Source organism: Carcharodon carcharias, chromosome 1, assembly GCF_017639515.1.
Source record: "Carcharodon carcharias isolate sCarCar2 chromosome 1, sCarCar2.pri, whole genome shotgun sequence".
Lineage (NCBI taxonomy): Eukaryota > Metazoa > Chordata > Chondrichthyes > Lamniformes > Lamnidae > Carcharodon > Carcharodon carcharias.
This window is the reverse complement of record NC_054467.1, coordinates 263,179,304-263,198,029: the sequence shown is the minus strand read 5'-3', so window position 1 is coordinate 263,198,029 and position 18,726 is coordinate 263,179,304. Positions and strand designations below refer to the sequence as shown.

General features: G+C 48.1%; 1 protein-coding gene across 1 annotated transcript in view; it reads left to right on the top strand.

Annotated features, from left to right (window-relative positions):
* The first annotated feature begins 833 nt into the window (after positions 1–833).
* Positions 834–18,726, top strand: part of LOC121276036 (lysyl oxidase homolog 3B-like) — a 68,993-nt gene continuing 51,100 nt past the window's right edge. Inside the window, exons 1-3 of the mRNA XM_041183985.1 lie at positions 834–988; positions 13,876–14,169; positions 15,416–15,579. Coding sequence (XP_041039919.1) covers positions 13,884–14,169; positions 15,416–15,579 — 450 coding nt within the window. The 5' untranslated portion in view covers positions 834–988; positions 13,876–13,883. The remainder of the gene's footprint in view (positions 989–13,875; positions 14,170–15,415; positions 15,580–18,726) is intronic.

The following is an 18,726-nucleotide window of genomic DNA, read 5'->3' as shown; positions in this document are numbered from 1 at the left end:
AGGGATGGGAGCAGATGCTGGCCCAGCCAACAATGCCCGCATCTCAAGGATAACTTCTTGAAAAAAAAATTACTTTTAACGTGTCACTGCTGTCAATAAACATGGCAACTGATCACACAGCAAGATCCCACAAACAGCAGTGTGATAACTGACCAGCTAAGCGATGATGTTAGTTGAGGGAGGAATATTGGCCGGGACACCGAGAAAACTACCCCTAACCCCCCCCCCCACTTCCAGTAGTGGTCATGACATAGTTCACGTCCAGCTGGGAGGGCCGATGGGCCCTGGGTTCAACATCTCAAACACCCTACAGCACAGAAGGAGGCCATTCAGCCCATCGCACCTGCTGTGTCCGCTCTTTTAAAAGCTCCCCCTCCTCACAGGCCCTGCAAATGTCTCCATTTCAAGTATTCATCCAACTCATGGTTGAGAGCTTCACCTTCTAGGCAGCACGGTACACATCACAACTCTGTTCAAAAAACATTCCTCCTCCCCATCCTGATGCTTCTACCTTACCTTTATCTTAAATTCGTGTCCTCTGGTTACTCCTGCTGCCAGTGGAAACAGTCTCCTCCCTCCCTACCTACTCCACGTTAATCATACTTCCACCCCCTCCCTTCTTGCACGCCCCCCCGCCTTTGAGAACTGTCTATCCATCCCTGTCCAAGACTGTGAGGGGCTTTATTGTGGGTGTAATGCCCCTTTAAAACACGCCTTAGCCAGCGGTGCAGAATCCAAAAAAAAAACCTTTGGTTTTCCCGCGTTCCAATACACTTCAGTTTTCAATGATTCCCTTCTCTTCCCTCGTCTGGCCCTGAGCCCCGCTCCCTTGTGTTGATTCGGCCCTCATGGTCCTGACATCAATCAAACTGAACTGAACCAAAAAAAAAATCTTGAGGGAGAGAGAGAGAGAGAGAGACAGACCAGCTGGAGTCTCACAGCCCAGACTGAGGACCAGGAGAAAGTTTGGAAAAGTTTCTCAGATCAGGTAAGATATTAACACAAGTATTTTCTCCAGTTAGAACTATTCAAAATACTTTCAAAATCATTCATGGGATGGCGTTATTCAATCTTTTGAAGGGGAGCTCTCTTTTTCTTTTTTCTTTCTGCAAACTCTTCATTTCTCTCAGTTCCCCTCAAGACTGTAGGGTCACGAAGGGAAGTTTTAAATTACGCCAGACTTAAACCAGCGTCTCTCCCTAGTCATTCCGGGGTGTTATTTTTTAGTTGGTGAATGGTCAGGGTAGGGAAGATTGCTGTCCCACACATTGATTTCGATCCAATTCAAAGCTAATTCATAGATTTAAAAAGAAAAACCATACAGCGCCGTGAGAAATTCCGTAAACATCCGCATGGAGAGTGAAGTGCCTTCTTCAGGGGAGAGAGAGAGAGAGAAAGGGAGAGAGATAGGGTCAGACGGAGACCTAGAAAGGGCGAGGGACCCGCAGAAAGACAGGGTCGCAGAGAGCGAGCTTTAGATAAGAGCCAGACAGACAGAGAGAGAGAGAGAAACAGCCAGAGGAAGAGGGACTAGGAGATAGCCAAAGGCGTTTAGACTGGGAAAGAAAGACTTGCATTTCTTGTAGCATTTCACCACCTCCTTGACGTCTCAAAGCGCTTTACTGCCAATGCAGTACTTTTTGAGAAGCGGTCACTTTTGTAAGGAATGCAGCAGCCAATTTCGGCTCAGCAAACTCCCACAAACAGCAATGTGATCATGACCAAATAATCTGTCTTTGTGATGGGTTAGTAGAGGGCACTGCTGATAACTCCCCCTGCTCTTCTTCCGACACAGTGGTCATGGCATTCCTTTATTTCCACTTGAGATGCTCAGTTTAGTGTCACATCTGAGAGGGCACCTCCAACAGTGCAAGCACTCCCTTAATACTGCACTGGAAAGTCAACCTAGATTATGGGCTCAAGCCTTGAGAGTGAGACTTGAACCCACCACCTCTGATTTAGACAAATGTGGTAGCCACTGAGCCAAGAAAGACATAATACACAGAGAGACAACCCCACAAACACACTGACAAACACACATTAGCACCAGCAAACTAACAAACCAGCACATGCACACAACACAAACTAACACACACACACGCAAGTAGGCACTGGAAAGTGATATTGTCCATCCCTTGTTTTTCTTCAGAAGGCATTGAGTTAACCATGTAGTATGGAATTGCTGTACAGGCTGGGTAAAGATGGCAGGTTCACTTTCCTCAAGGAAATTAGCAAACCAGTTTGATTTTTACAATGTTTCAGTGATTTTTTCTGTTTATTCATGGGATGTGGGCTTTGCTGGCTGGGCCAGCATTTATTGCCCATCCCTAATTGCCCTTGAGAAGGTGGTGGTGAGCTGCCTTCTTGAACCGCCGCAGGTGTAGTGTAGGTACACTCACAGTGCTGTTAGGGAAGGGAGTTCCAGGATTTTGACCCAGCGACAGTGAAGGAATGGCCAATATATTTCCAAGTCAGGATGGTGAGTGACTTGGAGGGGAACTTCCAGGTGGTGGTGTTCCCATCTATCTGCTGCCCTTGTCCTTCTAGATGGTAGAAGTCACAGGTTTGAAAGGTGCTGAAGAAGGAGCTTTGGTGAGTTTCTGCAATGCATCTTGTAGATGGTACACACACTGCTGCTACTGTGCGTCAGTGGCAGAGGGAGTGAATGTTGAAAGTGGTGGATGAGGTGCCAGTTCAGAAGGCTGCTTTGTCCTGGATGGTGTCAAGTTCCTTGAGTGTTGTTGGAGCTGCACTCATCTAGGCAAGTGGAGAATATCAGACTCGTAACCAATGTTCCCATTATGCTGTGTGGCTGTGTAGCTATGCAGCAATTGGAAATGTGCCAGCTGAGGAACAAACAGGCTGTGTGCAAGCAACTGTCCCTTTAAGACGCGCACATGCATGGCTGCACATCAATCTGAAAGGGAGTGCAAGCAAGCTACACACAGCAAATAGAAGTTAACCTTGTGCTTTGTGGACAGGCTTCCAGGAGTCAGGAGGTGAGTCAGTAACTGCAGAATTCCCAGTCTCTGACTTGTTCAATGGCCTCTACCTGGTGTCAGGCCACAAATGACCAGATTTACTAAATGCAGTTTCACAACTCGCCCGGGTGAGATTTGAACTCACCACCTCTTGAGTTACAGCATTATCCTGCACTCCCTCAGCACCATGTGAAGCATGGGGTAAGGTACAGGTATGGGACAGTCCCATCCTGCGGGACAGTCGCCACAGTGAGGGTCAGACCCTTCCGGGGATGAGCAACAAACCCAAACTCTGTTGGCTGGAGTGTGAGGAGATGTCGGCAGTACAAAAACAGGAGGTGTCATCTGTGCCAAGAAACAGCGGCTAATTCTCCCAATTTGCTGTGTGCTGTTAAAAAAAAGCAATTTTACTTTTGGTGTCAGAGAGAAGCAGAACACCTTAAGGGCTCGGGAACACCAAGGGCTGGACACTGTACAGGGTGCTGATCAAACCCCATCTGAAGCACTGCAACACCCTCTGCTTAGGAAGGATATCTTGACAGGTTCACCAGAATGCTAACAGGGCTAAAAGGGGTTAAATTATGAGGACAGGTTTCATACCTTAGGCGTGTACTCCTGTATATCACCTGACTCCTCCCCCACCTCAGCTCATCAGCTGCTGAAACCTTCATTCATGCCTTTGTTACCTCCAGATTCGACTAACCCAACGCACTCCTGGCTGGCCTCCCACATTCCACTCTCTGTAAATTGAGGTCATCCAAAACTCTGCTGCCCACGTTCCCTGTGCTCGCTGACCTACACTGGCTCCTGGTCAAGCGATGCCTCGATTTTAAAATTCTCATCCTTGTTTTCAAACCCCCTCCATTCCCTTGCTCATCACTATCTTGGTAGACTTTTCCAGCCGCACACATTCAGCAGTCAAGGCCCTACATTCTGAAATTCCCTCCTTACACAGAAGGAGTAATTTGACAAGGAAGTATTCAATGAACGGCATGGCACTAGGAAGTTCTGAGGAACAAAGGGGCCTTGGCCTGTGTGTCCATCGATCTCTGAAGGCGGAGGGGCATGTTAGTGGGGTGGTGAAAAAGGCATATGGGGCACTTGCCTTTATCAATCGAGGCATAGATGACAAAAGTAGGGAGGTCATGTTGGAGTTGTATAGAACCTTGGTGAGGCCACAGCTGGAGTACTGTGTGCAGTTCTGGTCGCCACATGATAGGAAGGATGTGATTGCACTGGAGGGGGTGCAGAGGAGATTCACCAGGATGTTGCCTGGGATGAAACATTTAAGTTATGAAGAGAGGTTGGATAGACTTGGGTTGTTTTTGTTGGAACAGAGAAGACTGAGGGGTGACCTGATCGAGGTGTACAAGATTGTGAGGGGCATGGACAGGGTGAATATGGAGCAGCTGTTCTTCTTAGTTGAAGGGTCAGTCACGAGGGGACATAAGTTCAAGGTGAGGGGCAGGAGGTTTAGGGGGGATGTGAGGAAAAGCTTTTTTACTCAGAGGGTGGTGACGGTCTGGAATGTGCTGCCTGGGAGGGTGGTGGAGGCGGGTTGCCTCACATCCTTTAAAAAGTACCTGGATGAGCACTTGGCACATCATAACATTCAAGGCTATAGGCCAAGTGCTGGTAAATGGGATTAGGTAGGTAGGTCAGGTGTTTCTCATGTGTTAGTGCAGACTCGATGGGCTGAAGGGCCTCTTCTGCACTGTGTGATTCTGTGATACACCTCTCCATCTCTCTTTTCTAAAAACTCTGGCTCCGTGTCAAATTTTGTTTTATAATGCTTCTGTGAAGAGCCTTGGGGTGTTCTATTACGATAAGGTGCTATATAAATACAGGTTGTTGTTGTCTTGTTGTGAATATAGAGAATTAAGGGGTGATCTGGTTGAGGTGCTAAAAAGGTGGAACTTGCTGTCAAATGGAGAGGTTGAAGCAGAGTAGTAACGAGGGCACAGATTTTGAAACAGCTGGCAGCTCACCAGCATCTTCTCAAAGGCAATTAGGGATGGGCAACAGATGTGGTTCTTGCCAGTGAAGCCCACATCCTGTGAAAGAATTTTTTAAAAAGCCAGCGGGGAGATGAGAGGTTTTTTTTAACTCAGCGAGTTGTTATGATCTGGAATGCCCTCTTGAACGGGCGAAGGAAGCAGATTTAATAGTAATTTTCAAGAGCCAATTGGATTAATACTCTTTCAAGGAGCCAGCACAGGCAGGATGGGCTGAATGGTCTCTTTCTGTGCTGTAGGTTTCTGAGACATCGAACCGAGGCCACATCTGCTCTGTCTAATGTTTGGAAAAGACGGCATGGCATTAATGGAAACGGAGGGGGAACCTTCTCCCAGTGTCCTGGCCAACATTCCTCCCTCACCCAACACCATCAAAGAGCCAGCACAGGCATGATGGGCCAAATGACTGCCTTCTGGGTCGTATCATTCCATGATTCAATGATGTGTTCAATGGGAGGCTTTTATGCATTCATGGAGGGAAAAGGAAATGGCAGGATCTAGGGGTTGGGGGCAGGGTGGGGAGAGGTAATTAGAGCTGGAGGAGGCTTGTGTGCAATATAAACACTGGCTGAGACCAGTCGGGCCAAATGGCCTGTTTCCATGCTGTCAACTTGAAGGAAATCCCCAGCAACACAGGTTCACAAGGAGGATGTTTCTACCCAAGAACGAAATTGAGTTTTGGAAAGAGACACACAGGAAAGGTACTATAGGGAACGGTGTGAATAAGTGAAGTAGTGGCTAACAGGGGATGAAATGTTCCGTCACTGCACGATGTTGGAGCATAGACAGCTCCTTGTTTTGGTCACTGTGTTGACATAAGCAAGTACGCACACAATCAGGTAGGTTAGCCCCTCGACAGGAGAGCTACTCAGCTTCTGCTGGAAAGGCTGATTCACCAACAGAGAGAACCCTGTCAATGGGACAGCAAAGAAGGAGCTGGGATCTCATTAGTCATTATTCTTTCAGAACCAGGGGCTATAATGTTCTGCCTTTCTAGGAATATATTAAACATCTCTTTAAAAGACCCGGCACAGGCACGATGGGCTGAATGATCTTCATAGAATAGTGCAGCACAGAAGGAGGCCACTTGGTCCATCTCTTGAAGAGTAATCCAGTTAATCCTTCTTTTCTCAAATCCCTGTAATTTGCTCTATCATTTGATGATTGGAATAGGAGTAGGCCACTCAGCCCCTCAATTCTGTGCCACCATTCAGTGAGATAACAGCGAATCTACCTGTCTCATTTCCATAACCCTTAATACCCTTCTCAGGGCTAATTGTCCCATTCCCCACTGCTGGTCTCTGCCAGGTCTCTGAGTGGTTCTGACTCTTGGTGACGTTTAGACCAGAGGACAATGGATAATTTTATAAAACACAATTCTGCGGTCGAGTTATCAGAGAAATCGAGTTCAAATCTCACCGTGCCCTTTTAAGAATTTGGATTTGGTTTGAAAAAAAAAAAATCGGAAGTAACTGTCTGGCATCAGTAAAAGTGACCATGAAGCTGTTGGATTGTCCTAAAAACGCAACTGGTTTCTCTGGATTAGCCGCATCAGAACTGCTGATGGGCAGGAAACCTCGCACTCAGCTTCCCATTGCTGCTGAAGAAATGAATCCCAGGGATGACAGTCAGGGACTATCAGAAGGTTCAGGACCAAGAACAGTCCCAAAGACAGTGACAAGCTTCCACTTACAGTAGGCGGTACAGTACTAGAAACCTGCCCAGGCTGAACAGAGGTGGCAAGGTTTGGGTCAGGGGCCTTAACAGAGAAGGCCTCGTGGTCCTGAGGAATGATGACGGTCTTGCTTGATCCATACCCCAGAAAGGACAATCAGACCGAACAGGAGAAGTCTTCTCCCCGTTCCTCGTGGCGAACCTCCTATCATACATTTGAGCGAATCAGGTGTGGAAACCCAAAAAATTGAAAGACCGAGCACTACGACTTCAACTCCAGAGTAACAAAATCAGCCCTAAACAACAGAGATTACCGCTGCTGCAAACTTGGAAAGAATGAGATCTGGAAGAAACGTAAAGCTGTCTGAACCTGTAAAGTTAGAGATGTAAGTATTATTGTAAATACATTTGGGTAAAGAATTGGGGGGAGGTGTAGTATTAGGGTGTTCAGGATTGCAAAGGTTAATGTGGGACGAGAGAACGAGTACCGCCCACATTATGATGCAGAGAGTCACATGTGAGTAATGGAGTGTGGTGGTGAGTCATGTAGAAGTCAACATGAAGATAGCACCCAGTCAGGTGTATATGCCTCTAGTTATGTGTTAATAATGAACAGTTATTGTCCAACCACACAAGCCTCTAGACCTCTTCATGAGACAACAAACAACCTTACAACAGAAACCTGTTGCCCTTATCTGGTGTATGTGACTCTGGTCCTGCATTAACATGGTTAACCCTTAATTGCCCTCTAACGAGGCCAATTGCATTAAGACCAGCAGTACAAGAAGGCGGCTCACCACCTCCTCAGGAGAAGCAGGGACAAGTATTAAATGCTGGCCTTGCCAGCGATGCAACATCCTGAAAATGAATTTTCAAGCAAGCAGGATGTTTTCCTGTGGAAGGGTCATGAGGACTTGAAACATCGGATCTTTTCTTCTCCGCCGATGCTGCCAGACCTGCTGAGTTTTTCCAGGTAATTCTGTTTTTGTTTTGGCTTTCCAGCATCCACAGTTTTTTGTTTTTATCGGGATGTTTTTTGTTCTGTAATTCTTTCAGAAGCAAGGTTGTAATGGCCTCTGTGTGTCTGATAGATAACCCCATTCCCCATTCCTCATCTCTGCCCTCTCTCTGGGTGGATACCATTCCATTCTGGAGGTCAGTAGGTCATTTTAGGAAGCAGAGGCTGTCCCGTTACAGACAAACAGGCTTCCAATCTTATCTTTGAACGGGGCTCAGAGGACTGAAAACCAGCCACTGGAGCCCCAGGACCTCAATCAACTAGTGCTCCCATAGATCCGCAGCTGCCTGGGAGGAGGCTGTGCGGAATCAGTGAGTTCAGAAGCTGAGAAATTATTTTATAACTTCTCCCTTTATAGTTGCTGCTGTTCTATTTTGGAAACCTCAAACCTCTTATCTCATCTTTACACCATGCCATTACCTGACCCTACTGCTGCTCCATGTTGCCCACGATCGTGCTCTTCCCTCAGGGTCAGAACGTTGTGCATTCAAGGCCCACTCGGGGGGCTTGGGCCCATAATCCAGGTTGACTTTCCCATTTTCAGTGCTGCTCTGTCGGAAGTTCCCTCTTTTGTTAAACCAGGGCCCTGTCTGCCCTCAGGTGGATGTAGTAGATCCCTTGGGCACGACTTGAAGAAGACCAGAGGTGTCCAGTGCCCTGGATAATATTTATACCTCAACCATCGTCACCAAAAGAAAACAGATTATCTGGCTATTTATGAAACTTTGGTTTGGCCTCAGCTGCAGTATTGTGTTCAATTCCGAGCACCTCACTTTGGGAAGGATGTCAAGGCCTTGGAGAGGACACTAGAAGAGATTTAACGGAACGGGTTCCTGGGATGAAGAACTGGAGAAGCTGAGAAACCTAGAGCAGTTAAGAGATTTGATAGAAATGTTCAAAATGATGTGGTATTTTGATGGGAGTCGACAGGAAACTATTTCCACTGGCAGGAGGGTCAGTAACCAGAAGACACAGATTTTAAATAACTGGCAAAAGAACCAAAGGAGAGATGAAACAAAATGCCTTTCTACACCGCAAGTTGTCGTGATCTTAAATGTTGTCTGAAAAGGTGGTAGAAGCAGACTCAGTGGTAACTTTTGAAGGAAACTTGACGATATTTCTCGACATTCGAAGAGAAGTCACCAGGAGCGGGACTTTGAGAGAGCTATCCAATTAGTTCCTGTCACCCCTGTTAAGAGCTAGCGCAGGTACAACAGGCTGAATGGCTTCCTTCTCTACTGTAGCATTCTGCGATTCTATATCGTATTTCTGTTTATGGGATCTTACTGTGCGTACATTGCCTGCTGTTCGACGTGCTCCATTGGTTGTAAAGTGTTCCGGGAGGCCCTGAGGTCATTAATTACCATGTGTAAGTGTGAGTTCCTTCATTTATTCTTTTCTTTCTGTCCATTCGTCGCAGCGAGACTACATTAGCTGGTGCTGGGGATGTGACAGATGTTTTCTGGTGTTGTGACAATCTGTTGCTGTGCTGGGAAACTCTGTCAAGCTTGCATGTGGCCTGGGTGAGGGGCAGCCTGACCTGGCCCTGTGCCTGAACCCAGGATCACACTCTGGTTGTTTACAGTCTAACTAGAATACTCGTGGCCTGATATCCCCAAAACTGTGCCTCACTTCCAGAAACGCTGACACAACTTGGTCAGTAAACATACTACATTCAGCAATGCCCCCGGGAGACTTTAGCAAGCAGCCTGTTCACACTGTGTTACTCTGTCAGCTACTGGGTTAGTCTTTCCCTGCCTCTCTCTGTCTCTATCTGTGTCTGTCCCTTGCTGCCTCGTAATAAATCTGTCTCTTTTTCTCTCTTGCTCTCCATGTCTTTCTAACTCTTTCTGTTTCTCTTTCTGCCTCTATTTCTCGATCCCTCTTTTAATTCTCTGATTCTCTGTCTCTCTCTCTCTGTCCTCTCTTTTTCTCTCTCTCTCTGTCTCTCAACCTCTTGTTGCCTCTCTTTGTCTCTCTCTTTCTCTCTCCTTCTGTCTCTGTCTCCCTCTCTCCCTGTCTCCCTCTCTCTCTCTGTCTCACTCTCTGTCTCTGTCTGTTGCTCTCTCCCTCTCTCTCTCTGTCTGTCTGTGTGTGTCTCTCTGCCCCTGCTTCTCTCCTGTCTCTCCCTCTTATCGCTCACTAACCCTTGGCTCCTTATCCTTTGCCAGACACTTCAGAAAGAAATAGAAACAAAAAAACTGCGGATGCTGGAAATCCAAAACAAAAACAGAATTACCTGGGAAAACTCAGCAGGTCTGGCAGCATCGGCGGAGAAGAAAAGAGTTGACGTTTCGAGTCCTCATGACCCTTCGACAGAACACTGGTCACGAGGACTCGAAACGTCAACTCTTTTCTTCTCCGCCGCTGCTGCCAGACCTGCTGAGTTTTTCCAGGTAATTCTGTTTTTACTTCAGAAAGAAGTGGTTCCCATCTGTTGCCAGATTCCGTTGGCTGCGGAAAGCAAACTCGACAGCTCCTCAGATCCCGAGCTCTGCTGTTTACCTCACTCTGTCTCTTTAGATGTTTCAATCCTTTAATTGGATGTTGGACCGTAGCAATATAGTTATTTAAGATATCCAGGGACATGGGGATAGTGTGGGAAAATGACGTTGACATAAAAGATCAGGCATGATCGAGCTGAATGGTGGAGCTGGCTCGAGGGGCCAAACAGCCTACACCTGCTGCCGCTTCCTCTGTTGCTATCTTTGCGGTGACCAGGCACGCTATCACCTAGGTAACCGAGGTGGCGAGTAATGAACCAGATCATGTGAGTGAGCACTTTAATATTGTGATAATGTTCAAGACCAATTTAGAAAGAAGAAAAGTGAATTCAAAATCAAAAAAAAAACAAAGTGGATTGGAGCTGATTTTAGGAAGCGCTTGAAATCCTTTAGCATCTTTTCACTGACTTCAGGATCTCCCAAAACGCTTTGCAGACAGTGGAGTGATTTTGAAGCACAGTAGCTGATTCGGGCACAGCAAGCTCTCACAAATGACAACAATGACCGGATAATCAGTCCTTTTAAACAATGTTTGTCGAGGGATAAATATTGGCCAGGGCACCAGGGAGAGCTCCCCTGCCCTTCTTCAAAATAGCATCGTGTCCACCTGAGGGGACAGACACGGCTCTTGTTTGACTTCTCATCCAAAAAAACGGCACCTCCAACTGCGCAGCACTTGCCTTTGTACTGCACCAGAGTGTTAGGTCTGGAAAATTATAGGATCAGGTCTCCAGCCACAACCTTCTGAGATAGGTGTGGGAATGCTAAGTCGAGCCTAACGGAGATGAAAAGCGAACTAGTTGAGGGGAGGTGGAAGGGGGAATTGGCACACAGAATATTAATAACGTGTTAGTTGTAAAAAAGAGATTGCAGAATAATTATAGGCCATTAAACAAGAAACAAAGCACCATTTGTTTTAGGATGATGCAGACAGGTAAAGGGGTTAGAAACAAACTCAATTTGACAGATGTGAGTTGTGAGCGACTGTGTCAAAAATCAAACAAGGTTGGGAGGGAACATGAAGCGTAAACAACCTCGACAAATATTGAAAGGGAGAGGAATAGATGTTAAGAGGGGAAGGCTGAATGTGCCCTATGTACTCTGGGAGGAGAGGATTGTCGATGTGTAAATAATGGTGGTTGATATCTGACATATATAGAAAGCATAGCACAGAATTAGGCCATTCGGCCCAACTGGTCCATGCTGGTGTTTATGCCCCACACGAACGTCCTCCCACCCCCACACCTTGTCTCATCCCATCCACATATTCCTTTCTCTTTCTCGCGTTTGCCTAGCTCCTCCTTCAGTGCATCCATGAGATTCATCTCAGCCACACCCTGTGTGGAAAGAAATTGTAGCTTCAGCATTTATTTGCTGTTGTTTTACAGGTTGGACTTGAAGGAACATCTTGTGCAGAGTGAGGGGGGAAAACGAAGGGTGAGAGTGAGGAGGCTACGATCTCTCTCCTTCATCACAGGGTAAATGCTTGTGGATGTAGTTAATAAATATTTCACATGGGTCTTTATTAAAGAGAAGTATGTGAGAGAGAGAGACAACTCTTCCATGGGTCAATCAGTGACCACTGTCATCGTCTGTTACTGTGCCTCAATGTGGTCTTGCTGCTGTGGTACAGGAAGAGACAGGGTCGGAATTTACTCTTGAAAGCAACTGAGGGAGAGAGAGCTGAGCTCCACAGATATTGCTTCATCTTAGCCTCCCGCACCAGGGGTTTGAGGTCTGAACCACTGGATGGTGCTAGCATGGGTGAGGGCGGGGGGGGGTGGTGCACAGGCCAACTCATCAGCTTGGGGTATAACTGAGGGACAGTGGCTCGCTAACCCTCACACACAAGAGTTTGGCCCTTTGGGGGAGGCCGAGAGAGAACCAGGATGTCTGTATCCCTGGGTGATCCCAGACTCTTCTGGAGATGAAGGGCAGAAGCTGAGGGGACCTTGGACAGGTGGTTGGGGGTGGGTGGGGTGGGGGTGGGGGGGGGCGGGGTGGGGGGGTTGTTGGGTGGGGGAGGTGGGGTGGTGGAATGAGGGAGGGTGAAAGAAGGGGGGCGGGGCACAGTAAACTGACAAACTGTGACATTCATTTCAAAAATAAACCTTTTTATCACGACAGCTCCCACTCCGCATACAGTAAGATCCCACAAACTGCACTGATGTCAGAGGTTAGTTAATCTGTGAATTTTTTTCAATGGGAGGGGAGCAGGGGAGTTTCCCTGGTGTCCTGGGCCAATATTTAACCCTCTGCTCACATCACTAAAAAACAGATTGTCTGGGCATTGCTGTTTGTGGGATGTTGCTGGGTTTCCGCCATTATAACAGTGACTACACTTCCAAAGTACCTCATTGGTTGTAAAACACTTCAGGATGTTCTAAGGTGGTGAAAGGTGCTATAGAAATGCAAGATTTTTTGCACTTACCCATGTTTGATCCTACCTGATATTAATTCATTTGCTTCAAAGATATAATAAATATTTTCTTCCTTTGCATTCTCCCTTCTCACTCCACTCTCTCCCTCCCTTCCCTCATCCCTCATTCCCTCACTCCCCACCTCCCTCCCTCCTCCCCCAACTCCATCCTTCCCTCACTCCTGCTCCTCCTCTCATCTTTCCTTTCACTTTCCTAACTCCCCACTTCCCCTCCCTACCTTTGCCCTCATTGCCCACATCTCCCCATCCCGTTCGCTTTCTCCTGACTCTCCTCACCTCTCAATGGCTCCCTTACTCCATCTCCTCTCACTCCCCATTCCTTCACCCTTCGCTGCCTTCCCTTATCCTGCTCCCTCATCTATCCTCTTCCATGCCCCACTACCTCCCCTTCTCCACCCCACCCTCTCTCCTTGCTCCCTCCACTTCACCTACCCCCTCCCCTCCGCCTGCACCCTCCACCTTCCCTACCCCGTCATGCTCCTACTACTTCCCCTACTCCCTCCCCTCCTCCTGCTTCCTCCACCTCCCCTACCCCGTCATGCTCCTACTACTTCCCCTACTCCCTCCCCTCCTCCTGCTTCCTCCACCTCCCCTACCCTGTCATGCTCCCTCTACTTCCCCTACTCCCTCCCCTCCTCCTGCTTCCTCCACCTCCCCTACCCCGTCATGCTCCTACTACTTCCCCTACTCCCTCCCCTCCTCCTGCTTCCTCCACCTCCCCTACCCTGTCATGCTCCCTCTACTTCCCCTACTCCCTCCCCTCCTCCTGCTTCCTCCACCTCCCCTACCCTGTCATGCTCCCTCTACTTCCCCTACTCCCTCCCCTCCTCCTGCTTCCTCCACCTCCCCTACCCTGTCATGCTCCCTCTACTTCCCCTACTCCCTCCCCTCCTCCTGCTTCCTCCACCTCCCCTACCCTGTCATGCTCCCTCTACTTCCCTTACTCCCTCCCCTCCTCTTGCCCCCCACTATTTCCCCGACTCCCTCCACTCCTCCTGCTCCCTCCACTTTCCCTACCCCTGCGCTTCCTCTCGTCCCCCTCCTCTCGTCCCCTCCACTTCCCCAAACCCCATGCCCTCCTCTTGCTGCCTCCACTTGCCATTCCCCCTTCCCTCCTCTGACTCCCCACTCTTTTCTCTTCCCTCCTGCCCTCTCTTTCTTTCCTACACCCCCCCCACCCCCGCCAACACCCCCACCACTTCCCCTTCCCCTCCCCCCCTCCCTCGGATCTCCCCGTCGACAGGGTGTGAGATGTGGGACCCACGTGTGACACTAACGCTCCTGGGGATATGGGTGCTGACGGTGTGTGGTCAGCAGATGACGCAGATGCCCCCTCACGGGGAGAAGGTGGCGGTCCGAATGTCGGGCTATCCTCGCAAGCACAACGAGGGCCGAGTGGAGGTCCTCTATGAGGGAGAGTGGGGGACCATCTGTGACGACGACTTCAAGCTGGAGAATGCCATGGTTCTGTGCAGGATGATGGGTTTCACGACAGCCACAGGGTGGACCCACAGCGCCAAGTATGGCAAAGGGACAGGTGAGACCACTCGGGTGTTCCCAGTGACCCCCTTTGCTCTGATCTGTAACCTGAGGGTTAAGCAATCAGACAGATTTGACAGAACCATCCCAATCAGACGAGACCCTCCCATAGAATCACACAGCATAACAGGAGACTATTCAGCCCATCATGCCTATGCCAGCTCTTTGAAGTAGCTGCTTTGACAGCACCTTCCACACCCACTACCACCTAGAAGGACAAGGACAGCAGATGGATGGGAACACCCCAACCTGGAAGTTCCCCTCCAAGTCACTCACCATCCTGACTTGGAAATATATCACCATTCCTTCACTGTCGCTGGGTCAAAATCCTGGAACTCCCTCCCTAACAGCACTGTGGGTGTACCTACACCACATGGACTGCAGCGGTTCAAGAAGGCAGCTCACCACCACCTTCTCAAGGGCAACTAGGGACGGGCAATAAATGCTGGGCCCAGCCAGCGAAGCCCACATCCCACATAATCGAATAAAACAAAGTCCATTTGGCCCTTCGAACCTGCTCTGCCAGTCAATAAAATCATGACTAACCTTTTGCCTCAACCTCACCCTCTTGGACTGTCCCAGATAGATTCCAAAAATCTATTCCTGCCTCTCTTGAATATAACCACGCGAGCATTCTTCCAAAGATTCTGAACCATTTGACTGAAGAAATGTCTTATTATCTAAGAGCTGTATGGCTGAACCCTCACTGACCCCATGTTTTCCAGGCAGCGGAAGCAGCTTCTCAGCATCTACCCTGTCAAAGCTCCAAGAGTTTTATGGCTTTTGTTAAAATCACTTCTCAATCTTCTAATCTCCAGGCCTATTTTACTCAAGCGCTCCCTGTAGGACGATCCCGACATTCCAAGAATCAGTCCAGTCAGTATCCTGATCCTGGGAGCTATCCAATTAATCCCAAATTCCGCTTCTTTTCCTATGGTCTCTGCACATCGCCCCCTTCAAGTATTTATCCAATTCTGTTTAAAAGTTATTATTGGATCTGCTTCCACCAGCCTTTCAGGTAGAGCATTCCAGGTCACAGCCACTCATGATGTAAAAAATTCTCCACATCTCCCCTCAACTCTTTGCCAGTCTGTTTAAATTTGTACCTCTGGTTACTGAACTTCCTGTTCCTGGAGATAGTTTCCCTGGAACCATTCTTGTCAATTCATTGCACCTACTCTAATCACTTTTTAAAGAGGGGCAGAATATGGCAAATACAAATCACCTTTCCAATTGCTTTCCAGGGAGGGTGTGGCTGGATAACTTGGAATGTCTGGGGACAGAGAAGGATATCTCCGAGTGCAAGTCCCTAGGCTGGGGTCAAACCGACTGCACCCACGAGGAGGATGCCGGAGTCATCTGCAAGGATGAGAGGATCCCTGGATATATAGACTCGAACGTCATTTCGGTAATGAACCACTCCTACAAAGTGCAACACCGAACCTCACTGACCGGGAAGGTGTTAGATCAGGATGATGTTAGCTCAGGAAGGTGTTAGCTCAGGAAGGTGTTAGCTCAGGAAGGTGTTAGCTCAGGAGGATGTTAGCTCAGGAAGGTGTTAGCTCAGGAAGGTGTTAGCTCAGGATGATGTTAGCTCAGGAAGGTGTTAGCTCAGGATGATGTTAGCTCAGGAAGGTGTTAACTCAGGATGATGTTAGCTCAGGAAGGTGTTAGCTCAGGAAGGTGTTAGCTCAGGAAGGTGTTAGCTCAGGATGATGTTAGCTCAGGAAGGTGTTAGCTCAGGAAGGTGTTAGCTCAGGAAGATGTTAGCTCAGGATGATGTTAACTCAGGATGATGTTAGCTCAGGATGATGTTAGCTCAGGATGATGTTAGCTCAGGATGATGTTAGCTCAGGATGATGTTAGTTCAGGATGATGTTCGCTCAGGATGATGTTAGCTCAGGAAAGTGTTAGCTCAGGATGATGTTAGCTCATGATGATGTTAGCTCAGCAAGGTGTTAGCTCAGGAAGTGTTAGCTCAGGAAGGTGTTAGCTCAGGAAGGTATTAGCTCAGGAAGGTGTTAGCTCAGGATGATGTTAGCTCAGGAAGGTGTTAGGTCAGGAAGGTGTTAGCTCAGGAAGGTGTTAGCTCAGAAAGGTGTTAGCTCAGGAAGGTGTTAGCTCAGGAAGGTGTTAGCTCAGGAAGGTGTTAGCTCAGGATGATGTTAGCTCAGGATGATGTTAGCTCAGGAAGGTATTAGCTTAGGAAGGTGTTAGCTCAGGAAGGTTTTAGCTCAGGAAGGTGTTAGCTCAGTAAGGTATTAGCTCCGGAAGGTGTTAGCTCAGGAAGGTGTTAGCTCAGGAAGGTGTTAGCTCAGGAAGGTGTTAGTTCAGGAAGGTGTTAGCTCAGGATGATGTTAGCTCAGGAAGGTGTTAGCTCAGGATGATGTTAGCTCAGGAAGGTGTTCGCTCAGGAAGGTGTTAGCTCAGGAAGGTGTTAGCTCAGGAAGGTGTTAGCTCAGGAAGGTGTTAGCTCAGTATGATGTTAGCTCAGGATGATGTTAGCTCAGGATGATGTTAGCTCAGGAAGGTGTGAGCTCAGGAAGGTGTGAGCTCAGGAAGGTGTTAGCTCAGGAAGGTGTTAGCTCAGGATGATGTTAGCTCAGGATGGTGTTAGCTCAGGAAGGTGTTAGCTCAGGAAGGTGTTAGCTCAGGATGGTGTTAGCTCAGGATGATGTTAGCTCAGGAAGGTGTTAGCTCAGGATGATGTTAGCTCAGGAAGGTGTTAGCTCAGGATGATGTTAGCTCAGGAAGGTGTTAGCTCAGGAAGGTGTTAGCTCAGGAAGGTGTTAGCTCAGGATGATGTTAGCTCAGGAAGGTGTTAGCTCAGGAAGGTGTTAGCTCAGGATGATGTTTGCTCAGGATGATGTTAGCTCAGGATGATGTTAGCTCAGGATGATGTTAGCTCAGGAAGGTGTTAGCTCAGGATGATGTTAGCTCAGGAAGGTGTTAGCTCAGGAAGGTGTTAGCTCAGGATGATGTTAGCTCAGGAAGGTATTAGCTCAGGATGATGTTAGCTCAGGATGATGTTAGCTGAGGAAGGTGTTAGCTCAGGAAGGTGTTAGCTCAGGATGATGTTAGCTCAGGATGATGTTAGCTGAGGAAGGTGTTAGCTCAGGAAGGTGTTAGCTCAGGATGATGTTAGCTCAGGAAGGTATTAGCTCAGGAAGGTGTTAGCTCAAGATGATGTTAGCTCAGGAAGGTGTTAGATCAGGAAGGTGTTAGCTCAGGAAGGTGTTAGCTCAGGAAGGTGTTAGCTCAGGAAGGTGTTAGCTCAGGAAGGTGTTATCTCAGGAAGGTGTTATCTCAGGATAATGTTAGCTCAGGACGGTGTTAGGTCAGGAAGGTGTTAGCTCAGGATGATGTTAGCTCAGGATGATGTTAGCTCAGGAAGGTGTTAGCTCAGGATGGTGTTAGCTCAGGAAGGGGTTAGCTCAGGATGATGTTAGCTCAGGATGATGTTAGCTCAGGATGATGTTAGCTTAGGATGATGTTAGCTCAGGAATGTGTTAGCTCAGGAAGGTGTTAGCTCCGGATGATGTTAGCTCAGGAAGGTGTTAGCTCAGGATGATGTTAGCTCAGGAAGGTGTTAGCTCAGGATGATGTTCGCTCAGCAAGGTGTTAGCTCGGAAGGTGTTAGCTCAGGATGATGTTAGCTCAGGAAGGTATTAGCTCAGGTAGGTGTTAGCTCAGGAAGGTGTTTGCTCAGGAAGGTGTTAGCTCAGGATGATGTTAGCTCAGGACGATGTTAGCTCAGGAAGGTGTTAGCTCAGGAAGGTGTTAGCTCAGGATGATGTTAGCTCAGGAAGGTGTTAGCTCAGGATGATGTTAGCTGAGGAAGGTGTTAGCTCAGGAAGGTGTTAGCTCAGGAATGTGTTAGCTCAGGATGATGTTAGCTAAGGAAGGTGTTAGCTCAGGAAGGTGTTAGCTCAGGAAAGTGTTAGCTCAGGATGGTGTTATCTCAGGAAGGTGTTAGCTCAGGAAGGTGTTAGCTCAGGATGGTGTTAGCTCAGGAAGGTGTAAGCTCAGGATGATGTTAGCTCAGGAAGGTGTTAGCTCAGAATGATGTTAGCTCAGGAAGGTGTTAGCTCAGGAAGGTGTTAGCTCAGGAAGGTGTTAGCTCAGGAAGGTGTTAGCTCAGGAAGGTGTTAGCTCAGGAAGGTGTTAGCTCAGGATGATGTAAGCTCAGGAAGGTGTTAGCTCAGGATGATGTCAGCTCAGGAAGGTGTTAGCTCAGGAAGGTGTCAGCTCAGGAAGGTGTTAGCTCAGGAAGTTGTTAGCTCAGGATGATGTTAGCTCAGGATGATGTTAGCTCAGGAAGGTGTTAGCTCAGGAAGGTGTTAGCTCCGGAAGGTATTAGCTCAGGAATGTGTTAGCTCAGGAAGGTATTAGCTCAGGAAGGTGTTAGCTCAGGAAGGTGTAAGCTCAGGAAGGTATTAGCTGAGGAAGGTGTTAGCTCAGGAAGGTGTTAGCTCAGGAAGGTATTAGCTCAGGATGATGTTAGCTCAGGATGGTTTTAGCTCAGGAAGGTGTTAGCTCAGGATGATGTTAGCTC